This window comes from Anolis carolinensis, chromosome 1, assembly GCF_035594765.1.
Source record: "Anolis carolinensis isolate JA03-04 chromosome 1, rAnoCar3.1.pri, whole genome shotgun sequence".
Lineage (NCBI taxonomy): Eukaryota > Metazoa > Chordata > Lepidosauria > Squamata > Dactyloidae > Anolis > Anolis carolinensis.
In genome coordinates this window covers 265,271,089-265,283,952 of record NC_085841.1, presented here as the reverse complement: position 1 = coordinate 265,283,952, position 12,864 = coordinate 265,271,089, and the positions used below count along the sequence as shown (strand labels likewise).

Below are 12,864 nucleotides of genomic sequence, written 5' to 3'. Positions count from 1 at the left end.
CTTAAAACCTTTGGTATGATTTGGGACACGTTTAGAAGCCCCTTTCAGACTGGTACTGTAAATGGAATTCTGTTGAGAAATCTCAAAACTATCTTCAAGGAGAGAGATTGCATATATACTTGTTGAATAGACATCATCATCATCATTGTTATTTTTATGATTATTATGCTGTATCTCTGTTTTTGTATTGAGAATGAAAACAGAAAACTTAGCACTGATAAAGATATTTCTCAACTGGAAAAGGCAAAAAACAAAAATAAAGGCATAAACAGAATCAAGACAAAGAAGTCAAGGATGTAGAAGAAATTGTAGGGAGTTAGTGTAGCCTAAAGAAAAGTCAATTGAGGAATGTAAAAAAAAAGGCGTAGATGCTGTGGAATACAGATGGAAGGGAGTCAGTATGGAGGAGACCTGTCCACGATTTTGGGAAAAACATTATCCATACCATAGAAAAGTGGATATTACCTAACTGTAATATGATTGGTAATGTAGCTCAATAGATGTGTTGACGAGTTAGTGATTCATAGTGTTATATGTGGCAAAATCATGGAATCTTAAGGTCTGAATGTGTGTGTTTTACTCACTATATTCCTTGGAGGATATTTTTTTAATCCAGAGTAAATTCTATCTGTTTTCCATGTGATATTCCTTTCCCACACTTTCATTTTTCCTTGAATATTTTGCTCTGGTTAAGTCTTTTAATTCCTTTTTGACACTGAGAATACTGAGATGATTGTGCTTTTTATTGGTGTGCACTGTAGTACATTCCAATATAGATCACTGCAGGTGAATGTCACAAGACACAGATTCTAGATACTTTGAATGTTAACCTTATTTTATTTAGATACTAGCTGTGCCCGGCCACGCGTTGCTGTGGCAAAGTATGGTGGTATGGGAAATAAAGTATTGAGGAATTGGTGGTAGTTAAGGTAAAGGGTAAAGGTTTTCCCCTGACATTAAGTCCAGTCGTATCTGACTAGGGGTTGGTGCTCATCTCCAATTCTAAGCCGAAGAGCCGGCGTTGTCTGTAGACCCCTCCAAGGTCATGTGGCCGCTGGCATGACTGCATGGAGCGGCGTTACTTTCCAGCCGAAGCAGTACCTATTGATCTACTCACATTTGCATGTTTTCGAACTTCTGGGTTGGCAGAAGCTGGGGCTAACAGTGGGGGCTCACTCCGCTCCCCCAATTCAAATCTGCGACCTTTCAGTCTGCAAGTTTAGCAGCTCAGTGCTTTAACACACTGCGCCACCAGGGGATATTATTTCCTAAAGATTGTTAATATACAATATTTCTGATTGTTCCTTTTTTGTCTGTTGGAGGCAAGTATGAATGCTGCAATTAGCCAAAATGATTAGCATGTAATGGCCTTTCAGCTTTAAAGCCTGGCTGCTTCCTCCCTGGGGAATTTTTTTGTTGGGAGGTGTTAGCTGGCCCTGATTGTTTCCTGTCTGGAATTCACTTGTTTTCAGAGTGTTGTTCATTGCTATATTTTATGTGCTTCTACTGTCTGTGTAGATGAAGAAGTACCCATATGCAGTGCTTGAGCGCACACACTAAAAAAAAAGAAAAGGCGGTGGCCCTCAGAAAACAGAGGATTTGCCAGACTTTGGTGATGGGAATACTTTGTTGACAGGTGTTAACTGGCTCTGACTGTTTCCTGTCTGGAATTCCCCTATTTTCAGAGTGTTCTTTATTTAGTGTTCTGATTTTAGAGATTGTACATTTTAGAGATTTATACATTCTGATTTTAGTGTTTTTGAATACTTGTAGCTAAATTGTGTTCTTTTTCACGGTTCACAGCAACACAATAATAATAATGATGATGATGATAGTAATAATAATTACTTTGGTAATACACACTGCTTCTCTCCCTTCTCAGCTTCCTTTCTGGAAGAATCCTTTCTTGGGAGGTATTAGCTGTCAGGACCCTGGCTGCAGAGCACCAATAACCTTACACAGAGGCCAGTCTCTATCTAATATCTTTATTAAAGAAATATATAAAATCAATAAAAACAAGTGAAGAATATAGTTCAGAAGCAGACCTTTCAGATGAGGTCAAATATAGTCCAGAAATGTATTGTCCAATATAAGATATTAGAGTTCAAAGTTTTAATCCACTTGACCGAAACACACACTTTGCCAAGCAATAGTGTGGGGAAATAACAGAGTCTTTAAAGTCCAATGAAGCTTGACAACAAGGCTGGAAATAAACTTGATTCTTGACTAGATCCGTGACTGGAGGCAAGACGAACATGAAGCATGAACAGAGTCCGTGGTAAAACCGTGAGACAAGGCAAGGCTTGAAGCTAGATCCGGAAAGCAAGGAACTGGGATTACGAAGTCCACACACGATCTCTCTCCTCAAGCTGATCAATTGACTCCGCAAAGAATCTCTCGCGCCAAACACCTATATTGGGTCTCGTTTTCCCGCCAACAGAACTCTTTCCCTAGAGAACGGGAAATGAAACCCAACTCTGTCCAGATGCATGACTCCTTAGAATTTCCCAAGGGAAGCAGACCTAATCAGCTTGATGTTTGGCAGCTAAGCGTAAACTCCTCCATTGGGCCTCCCTGGCTCCCCTTACTCTGGAATAAGATTCTTTTCTGGGAAACGGTGGGGAGTTCTGCCCAAGGCCTGTTTGGCTGAATTCTTGAGGGCAAACATCAACATCCTGCAGGTGAAGAGACTCCGGCTCTTGCTGAACCGGCGAAAACCCCATGTTTTCCTCTTCGTCTGCCACAATAGTACTAGGAACAGGACTACAAGGCCCATGAGTCATCACATTAGCTGGCCCTGATTGTTTCCTTTCTGGAATGCCCAATTTCCCTGCTTTCAGAGAGTTGCTCTTTATTTACTGTCCTGGTTTTAGAGATTATATTGTTCTGTATTATTATATCACAGTAATTATTACACATTACATTTATAATCTTATATTATTTGCTTAGAACTGGGTTATATGAGGCCCCTTCTACACAGCTGTTTAAAATCCACACTGAACTGGATTATATGGCAGTGTGGACTCAAGATAATCCAGTTCTAAGCAGATACTGTGGATTATATTCTGAGTAATATAGCTGTGTGGGACGGCTTTGAGTCTACACTGCCATATAATCCAGTTCAAATCAGATAATCTGTATTTTATAGGCAGTGTGGATCAGGCTTAAGTGCCTGTACCTAGGATATGAAGGGGGCGGGGCCTAAAGGCAGGGCGGGCGGGGGGGGGGGGGCAGGCTAAAGGCAGCAGAGCCTACCTTTCTAACTGGCAGTTAAGGGGAGAAAGGCTCTTTCTCATTCTCTGTAATTTGGACTATTTTTCTAGGGTTTTTTTGATGTAAAAACACAGACCAGATGACTATGTCTTTTTTTCCAAATTTGGTGTTATTTGCTCCAGTAGTTTTGTTGTTTAAGTTAAGGAGAAAACGGTCAGAACATTTATATATATATATAGATAGATAGATGGAATAAGTGTGTGTGTGTGTGTATATATATATAAACAACATTAAAACAACCTTAAGACTATTTCTTGAAAAAGAGATCTCACCCACAAATATTACAGAATCTTGCATTTACTCATAAAGTATGTGGATAACCTCTTTGAGTTTTTCCTTTAACGTTTCTGACAATACTAAACATAGTCCTTCAACACTATACCATAGACGACATCATTAACTTGTGTGTTCTCTCTGTTGTCATTTAGTGTTCTTTTTCTTAATCATTTGCCATTTCATAATTTTGTAGATATAAGAAATACGTGTATTTTAAAATAGCTTTTTAAGTAAAAGATGTGGAATCAACTGAGATTAGAAGCTATTTAGCCCTTGTGTTGTAGATATGACATACTTTTTGCATTTAGAATTAAGTAAAGGACTTGTGTGTGTCAATAAATCTGCCATCCAGTACAAAAGGATGATGATGACAGAATAGTTTCTGCCTTGAAAAGAAATCTACTTCTAGAGCAGTAGTTCTCAACTTGTGGGTCCCCAGATGTTTTGGCCTTCAACTCCCAGAAATCCTAACAGCTGGTAAACTGGTTGGGATTTCTGGGAGTTGTAGGCCAAAACACCTGGGGACCCACAGGTTGAGAACCACTGCTCTAGAGGATACAGAGTGCCTATAATCTTTGAAATAAGTGATATTAGATAGTAGTTTTTTTAAATCAGGTTGAGTTTGGAGATGCTATTACCCCCCCCCCCCCCCAAAATTACTTAGAAATATGTTTTTGCTTTGGTTCCCATACAGAGTCCAGGGTGGCTAGAAATGTCTGTAAAACACAGTACTGTATAACACAAATACTGCTAAAATCATAAGATCATAAAGAAATTACAATATATGATGTAAGAAATGTGATACCTGCCTGTTAACTGGAAGCTTGTCCAAATAAATGTGTTTCTACCTGGTGCGTAAATGACGACAAGGTGGTAACCAAATCTCCACATACTTCTAGAGATTGGATGCTACCATTGAGATGACTCTGCTGCATGTGTCAAATTGTGGTAAAAAAAATCAGAATCAGAGTTGAAAGAAGTGACAAGGACCAGCTAGTCAAACTCTTTACCAGGCAGGAATATGCAATCAAAACACTCCTGATAGAAGAAGGAGACTTTACCATACTCCAAGGCAGCCTGGGTAGCCATAGCCAGCTTGTCATGGCTGAAGTCACCTGGACATTTATTAACAAGTTTGAATTGAGCAATACTCTCAGATTGTGAATCTACTTTGTCAAAGAGGATGTTGCCTTACTCGGAACAGCCTGACTCCTTAATTTCCAAATCCAGAAACAATGTATTGACATCATCTTCCTATTAATTCTCTATTTTCAAATGTAAAGCTGCTGGTAGGCATTCAGTACTTGAACTGGAATCCAAATTGCATCCAGGTGGTGAATTCAAGATTTATTAAAATAATAGATTATATCAGTGGTGTGCTAATTTGCTCATTTCTAAAAATGGAAACTTGCTTGTTACTTTTCTCAGGGTAGCTGTAGTAACATGGGACTTATCAAGTTCATAGTCCTCTGATTTTGCAACAGGGTGATTTGCAAGTTCTGTGTATCATGTTGTAATAAAAATGAGAGGGAAGGGGAGGAAATTACTGGTGCTCCATTTCTTCATTCTCGTTTGTAATGTTTCAGTATTTATTATAGTCGAACACATGATTACACTCATTACACTATGGAACAAAATTTGAAAAAAAAATCTGTTCTTAGTTCTGGGATCTACCTCACCCTGATTGAATCTGACACTATTTGCACTTTTTTGGCCCAGTTCTTTTTTAGAGCCGACCCAGGATTTTATCAATAGTATATTTATTGTATGTTGACCCATGGCTTGTTTTATTGTTGATTGATTGTTTTATTGTTATGTTTTTATATTGTTTGTGACCTGGGCTTGGCCCCATGTAAGCCGCCCTGAGTCTTCAGTGAGATGGGGCGGGGTATAAATATAAAATAATAATTATAATTATAATTATTATTATTGGTTTGAAAGTGTTATTTCCTGTTTAATTGTGTGGTACTTACTTTGAAAATAGTTGTTATACTCCAGAAGCTTTGTTTTTGTGGCTGCCACAAACTATGTTGTATTAGTTGAGATTATGAGATATTCATTGATAAACTATAGCAAAATGTATGTTTAATACATTTTCCCATGATTTATGATAGAACCAATTATGAAATGACATTCATAACCCAGGAACAAAAATCGTGTTACATAGTGTTATCAAAAAAAGTATTGTGACTTCCTCACTATTAACCGTAGTACAAAATGTCCAGTGAAGTGCCTTGAGAAAGTGTTAGTTCAGTAAAATGGGCATTATGATATTTTCTGGATGAGACAGAAAGGAAGAAAGGAGAGTAGTAGCATTTTTATCTTGTTATGTAATTACTTTAGCGTCCTACATAGCATGGTTTAGGCAGAAAAAAATGCTTTTTAAAAAGCAGCGGATATAGCAAGATCGTAACAAGAATTAGATTTTTCTATTCCTGTTTGTGGTATGAGAGGATATTCTGCAGATAAAATATTCCTAACTTGTTTTCTCTGGGGGAATTGCAGGGCAAAAAGGTTTTTGACCAGAAAGGCACTTGACTGTGCTTGAATAGTTTTAAATTCTGTAATACTTTGTGAATGAAATTGTTTGGTATACCTTTTACACTGCTTTTCCATAAAGAGTGTTCACTGGCTGTATGAAACACCTTGCCATTTTACGGGCATGCTTAATTGAATGCTGTTGCTTATGTTTTACGTTTATGTTGTTGTTGCAGTCATGCTGTTAAATTTGAAGCTGCTTTCAAAAAAATTAAAGTACATCCTTTGTCAGCAGAAAACAACAGTCTGCCAACAATTCTGTGTATAAGCATTGATTATTCAGTAGTAGTCCTTACCTGTTTTATTCAAGTAGATGATTTGATGAATAATTGAAGTATCTACCATGATGAAAATGTCTTTTTAATAATGCTTTTCCTTAATTGGCAATATTGGTTTGCTGGATTATTTGTAGTTGTTTCTCTCACACATGAGATGTGAGGATTTTTAATTAGTCAAATAAATTTTATCTTTATTGCTGAGATGTGAATTTTATCACTTTAAATAGCAACTCTTACAACATCGGATGTTGCCATCAAGGTACCTCTTCTACTTTTTTTGTAAGTTGTTTGTAAAATTCTGGAATCTCAGTTCTGCTGCTTGTGTGTAGAGGTTCACAGTTCTTTCCAGCCTGGCAACCCTGAAATATTTTGGCCCACAACTCCCATTGTCCACTATAATTGGTTGTGCTAGTGCTGGGTCTAATGGAAGTTGCAGTCCAAAGCATCTGAAGAGTGCCTTATGAAACTTTGCAGAATGTTCAGCAGAACTAACTCTGAGTCTATAGCTAATTGGTTTGCCACCTATATTGTTAGTTAAAACATTGTAGTTGGGCATCTCCTACAACTAATATTCTTAAAGCTTTAATCCCCCTCCCTTAATCATTATGATGGACCATACAATTTTGGTTATGAAAGTTAAGGTATATACCACTTGTTCTTTCTTGCAAGGTCATGCACCTCTATGAGATTCTGATGAAAACTATAAACTCCTTCCCCAGGAAAAAAAACCCTACACACACAAATACATAGACATGTTTTCAATACAGTGTATACGTATTATTGAATTAGAAATTGTTTCCTCCTAATTTTATTCACAAGAATAAAATTAGAATGAACATTTTAATTTTTACCTTCAAGGTTTTAAAGGGAACAATCATATTTGACTCCCAAAGTACATTCATAGGCCACAAATTGAGAACCCTGCTCTACATAAATCGATAAAAGCAAATTAACAGCATCATGAATTTTATATTTTTTTTCATTTTAACTTTTACTGTCATTAATTTCAAGGTATCAGGAAACCCTAATGCCTTTTACCAGCAATAGTAATTAATTAGTAAAAATTGTTAATACCTTTTGGCATCATTTATATACTTATTAATTCTTCAATAGTGAGAACGGTGACTTTTAATATTTTTTTCTATTGATGAAAGCTGCTCTTCTTGATTATGTATTCTAGATTACCTGAAACATTTTTTAGGATGAAATGAGAATATTTGCTACTTAACGGCACTTTCCGTTAGCTTTGGCAAACTAAGCTGAAGGAAATTTAAGTCTCCTGTTTTCTCTACATTCAGTTTCTTCCCTTTCTCACCATTCTTGGGCTAAAGAAGCAGTACATTCCCATAGGATAAGTACCCATAGGATAAGTACAATGTTTATTTTCGTATTTATGTTACTTTTAAACAAACTTCCTTTATGCTATCTTAAAGGATCAGTGTACTTCAAGGTAGAAGGGTCAAGCGCTCTGCCTAAGCAATCAAGCCCAGTCTATCGAGCCAATTATATACACACTGCATGTCTTATTTCTCCTACAGCAGTTGATCATTGATATTATGGTCCAGCTTTTAATCTAGGCTCTTTACCTTGATTGAAAACTATAGGAGCAAGTTTACATATTTAGGGGGGACATGGTAGATTCAAACAACAGCAGCGTACAGAACTAAAAGTTTTTTTTTCAAATTGTTGGCCCTAGTAACCTGGTTTTCTGAGATGTGTGGAGTTTTGCAGTCCTATAAATATATTGGGGGTTCCATTCCTTATTGAATTTGTGGACTTTTTATTCTCTCAGTGAGATTTTCTATGTGTCTCAGATAGCCCTCTGGAACAGATTTGGAGACACTAGAGCAGGATTACAGTAGAGGGGGAAATGTTACCTGCCAGCTGTGTTTATTCTGCATGTGGATACAATTGGCCGCTACTTTTTATATTCTGAAACATCTCCTTTGATTACACCATTTCTTGTGCATCTGTGCCTACAACACAATAACACTCTCAACTGGAAGCATCTGGCCTCCATACTTTGAGCTGATAATTAGTTTTCATGTGTTAAAGTTGAATGTTTGTCAGTTTTCTTCAGCTTTCTGTCTTATTTTTTCTAGGAATGCCTGCTGTTTGTAACCCAGGTATGGTGCCTGTGGCAGTTCCACCTCCTGCTGTCAACCCTCAGCATGTCTGTAATGAAGAGGATCTAAAATCTATCCAAGACATGTTCCCCAACATGGGCAGAGAAGTAATCCGTTCAGTACTAGAAGCTCAGAGAGGGAACAAGGATGCTGCTATCAATTCCTTGCTTCAAATTGCAGAAGAATCCTAGACCCTTCTGCCCATTCCCGATATTCACTGTTACCTTTTACTTTTGATTTTGCCAAGCCAGGGGTTTAGGTAGTAGAAGAACGTCCTGAGAAAGTATCTGGAGAGTTTTGGTTTTTTTTATATAGTGATGGTGGTTGGGACATTTGCACATATGTTTTTACATATGATCTATGGAAACCTCAGCTCTTTTAATGAAATATTCTATGTTTGGCTGGATTTCTGTGAGAGGCAGAGTTAGAGTTTTTTTGCTGCTCCTCCCTTTTTATGTTTCTGGGTAACACACACAAGCATATACATCCAGTTTTCAGCACTACACATTTTGTAGATGAAAGGGGAAGGTATAGGTAGTAGGTTGATGGAAGACTGCTATTCTATAGCATGTTGTTCTGATAAGTAATTTCTGCCTCAATGTACACCTCTTTTTGTGAAACACAAGGATATTAAATAGTACCATTTAGCTTGTTTAATAACCCTTGGACAGGGCAGCAATTCATAACACTTCGAAAGACAGACAATCCAGCTTTCTTCTAACTTTTGCAGTCATTCTTGTGAAAGTTCCTTTTTCTCGTCCTGTTTATTGGGCACGATTGCAATATATTTGTTTGGTTCTTTGGGGGAAAGAGCTAGTTACTATCATCTGGGATGTTGCTCTGCCTCTGAAATCTATAGTCACTTTTTTCTCAGGATATAACAGCATATACTCGAGGGACAGGATTGTGGCTTAATTTGTTCTTTTGTATACCTCTGTTGGTCTTGCTTCTATGTCCGTCATCTATTTAGAAAGATGAAAATAGAGGTATTACACATTGGAAAACTTGAAAACCTGATTTAATATTCATGCCTCCTTGTTATTAGTCATCATAAAATGTTTTGAGAAGAAGCTGGCTTCATTTTTTCGTCTTGAGGCAAAATTATACAGCTTTTTAGTAGAAGGTTTATTGTAATTCCTCACATCACAATTGACTTGCTTCCATCAGAGTTCTAGCTTAGGAAACAATTCATTGTCCCAAATGAGACAAACCAAACATAAAATACAATCCCAATTGAAAGATGTGTGTTGTACATACTCACTGTGTATTGATAACACCTGTAGAACTGTAGGACGTAATACATTTTGTATCTCTTTAATTAGTTTCTTTTTATTCATGTTTAGGCAGAGGAAAACAGAGTAATGCACTTTAATATGCACATTTTCCTATAATGTGCAGTTTGGCTTTTTGATGGTTTCAAACATTTTACATACCTTGTATAGTTAATAACCATACGTTGTCCTTCCTCGAGTGTTTGAACACAGTACAGACTTTTGCATTGGCTGTGAATTTATTACTTTGAAAGGAAGTGCTCATGTTTTTACATATTTAATTATTTTTTTCTCCTCTCTCTGAAGAGTTTTTAAAATAGTCTATTAAAATTTTAGTCCACTAAAATTACTTTTATCATCTCCACACAAATACTCCTGGCACAGCCAGCTATAGTTAAAATATTTATTTTTTTAATAATTAAAATATAGGTAAGAAAATAATTTTTAAATATTGTACCAAAAAGTGTGTGTTTTCCTTCTACCATTTGTTACTTAAAATGTAATGCTATTTTGGTTAGCAGACTTGCAAGTGTTAGTTGTTCTTTCTGCTGCTCCCTCCTCCTGTTTCTTTTTAAGTTCATAGATAATAGTACATGTCAATGTATTTTTAAAAACATACTCTAGAACACAACATATGGCACTCCAGTTATTGTTGGAATACAATTACCATGGCTGTACTGGCTAGGGCTGGTCAAAATTGTAGTCCAAAGCCATCTGGAGGGCCAAAACCACCCAGAGGTTTTGTCCAAAGCAATCTAGTATCGTCGTCCAAAACCAACTGTTCCAGAACCAATCAATATTCACTAGAAAATTAGCTTGCTTTCGTTTTCATACCTTACAGTACTTCAAAATAGACATGTTAATTAATATCAGACATTTGTCGTTAACATCATAGCACAGTCAATTCCTGTGACATATGTGAATGAGATCTTGATGTGTAATGTGGATCAGAAATGAAAAAAAAATCTAGAATAGCAATTGGGCTTCTAGAGAATTATATGACATGGTGGATTAAAATGAGCTCCACTACACACTCAATTCTAAATATTTGAGTTTATTCTGAAGTAACCAGCAGGCATGATTTTGAAGGCTTTCTTATAGTTTAGAAATGGTATTGAATTATGTACATGATTCTTTGGGAGCTGACTTATGAACATGTTTACTGATATCGAGTTTATTCCCCAGGCAGCACCATCCCATTTGTTTGGCTCAGAATGTTCAATTGGTGAAAAGCACAGCATGTAATTTTTTTTTTTTTACTGAAATAGATCCTAGCATCACTTGCCTCTATTCTGACTGGACCATCAACTTCCTCAAGCATTTTTTTTGGAAGCTCAGACAGATAAAAAATCTTCTGGTAAAGGAAGGAGTCCTTATGTTCACAGGAGGTTAAGTTGGATCCAATCCACTGAAAAGAGTTGAGGATACACTTCCATGTAAAATAGAAATGGGAAAGGTAAAACTAAAATTTCCTGAAGGTCTCAAAAATTCAGAGCTTGTAGAAAGCCCTGGAAGCTTTAATAGTGGTTCTTTGTTTTTGTACGTTAAAACTGAAAGAATCATCATAGATTATTGAGAGCTACTAAGATAAAATACTTTGCTGTTATTATTATTCCACTATTCATGTTTTTTTCTTGTCGTAATGGCAATACACTATCAATGTAAAATTAATATTCAGCCTTTTCTGATTATTGTATATGTGTCATTAAAATAAAAAGAGGTAATTGCAAGCATGACTATAGTTGTATTCATATCTTTTCTTGATAATTGCCTGGGTAAACCTTGGTCCTGTAAACATTTTTGAATATTTTCCCCACAAATTTCAAAGACACCTAAATCCAGTTACCATATGTGGGAATAAAACTAGGGCATATATTTCTGATGTACAGAATTGAAACACATTAGTTTAACCTGTTAAGCTAAATGTTGTGCACTGCACAATTCTTAATATTGTTTATCATACACTCCATTTAACAGAATGTCATGTTCAAATTTGTATTTCTTTCATTGCCTCCATCCACAGTCCAGAAGCTGCTGAGGTTTGTACTAGTATTAGTATTAGTTTCAAACCTATCAAAAGCCTGCGAATTGTGAAATCCAGAAATATTTTTGTTTAGCTAGATGCTTGCTTGCTTCTTCCTTACTGCCATTTGAGTGCATACTAGTCGTTCTCAATATTCTCTTTACTGATATTATTGCTTTCCTTGCCTGACCTGTAATATTATATAGACCATGTTTTGCTGTAATAATTTTGAAGACATTGAGATTTTTTTTCTGTATTGAAATTTTAATTTTTTATGTTGTAAGGTCTTGTTCAATCTGTCTCAATCAATAAATCATGAATGGTACATGGTCTTTTATCGGAGACATACCTTCAACATGGTAGTTCCAGAGACTAAAAATGAATAATATACATTTACAGTTAGCAAAATGTAGACAATTTAAATGTAGACAAAGCATTACTATTTTGTACTTCAATACAAACTATCCTAAACTGCAAAGGGCTATTTTCAATCTGTTTTCCTCTTAATGAAAGGTTTGCTTGTTAAAAGGATAAGGTATGTCATGTGAGAGCCACTGGTTGGACTTTTGCACTTGAAACAGGACAGCCTGGATCCAAATCCATTTTTGATCACAATTACATATACATTCCTTCAACCTTGCCAGTTAATGCAGCAGGAATAATACTAACTGTTTGCCATTATTTTATAGGGAAATAATATCACAGAATGTTGTGCAAGGCGGTTTTAAAATTAGATTTTAGGGGAAGTGCAACCCCATTGAACACAAGCTGAATCTCTGTTCCCTGATCTGCCTTTTGACAAACCTGGAGCATCTGTGTCTTATCTAAATTACACTTCAATGTCTTGGCCATCAGTCAGTCCATTACTAACAGCTGATGTGGTTTAAGCACTAAAGCAGCTTCCTTGGAATTTGATGGAAACAAGAAATAGAATTGGACATTATCAGTATAGTGTGACATCGACCCCCACAAATCCAGATAAACTGACCAAGCAGCTTTGTGCGAATGGGAGACAGAACAGTCCTGAAGCCCACAACAGAACCCAGAAACTAATGGCCAGAGTGACAAACAGGAAACCT

The 12,864-nt window shown here is 36.5% G+C and overlaps 1 protein-coding gene across 2 annotated transcripts in view; it reads left to right on the top strand.

Annotated features, from left to right (window-relative positions):
• Window positions 1-11,498, top strand: part of tollip (toll interacting protein) — a 36,503-nt gene extending 25,005 nt beyond the window's left edge. For both annotated transcript variants that reach the window (XM_062967611.1, XM_062967613.1), the window contains exon 6: window positions 8,468-11,498. In XM_062967611.1, the coding sequence (XP_062823681.1) occupies window positions 8,468-8,682 (215 nt within the window). In that variant the 3' untranslated portion in view covers window positions 8,683-11,498. The remainder of the gene's footprint in view (window positions 1-8,467) is intronic.
• Window positions 11,499-12,864: the final 1,366 nt, after the last annotated feature.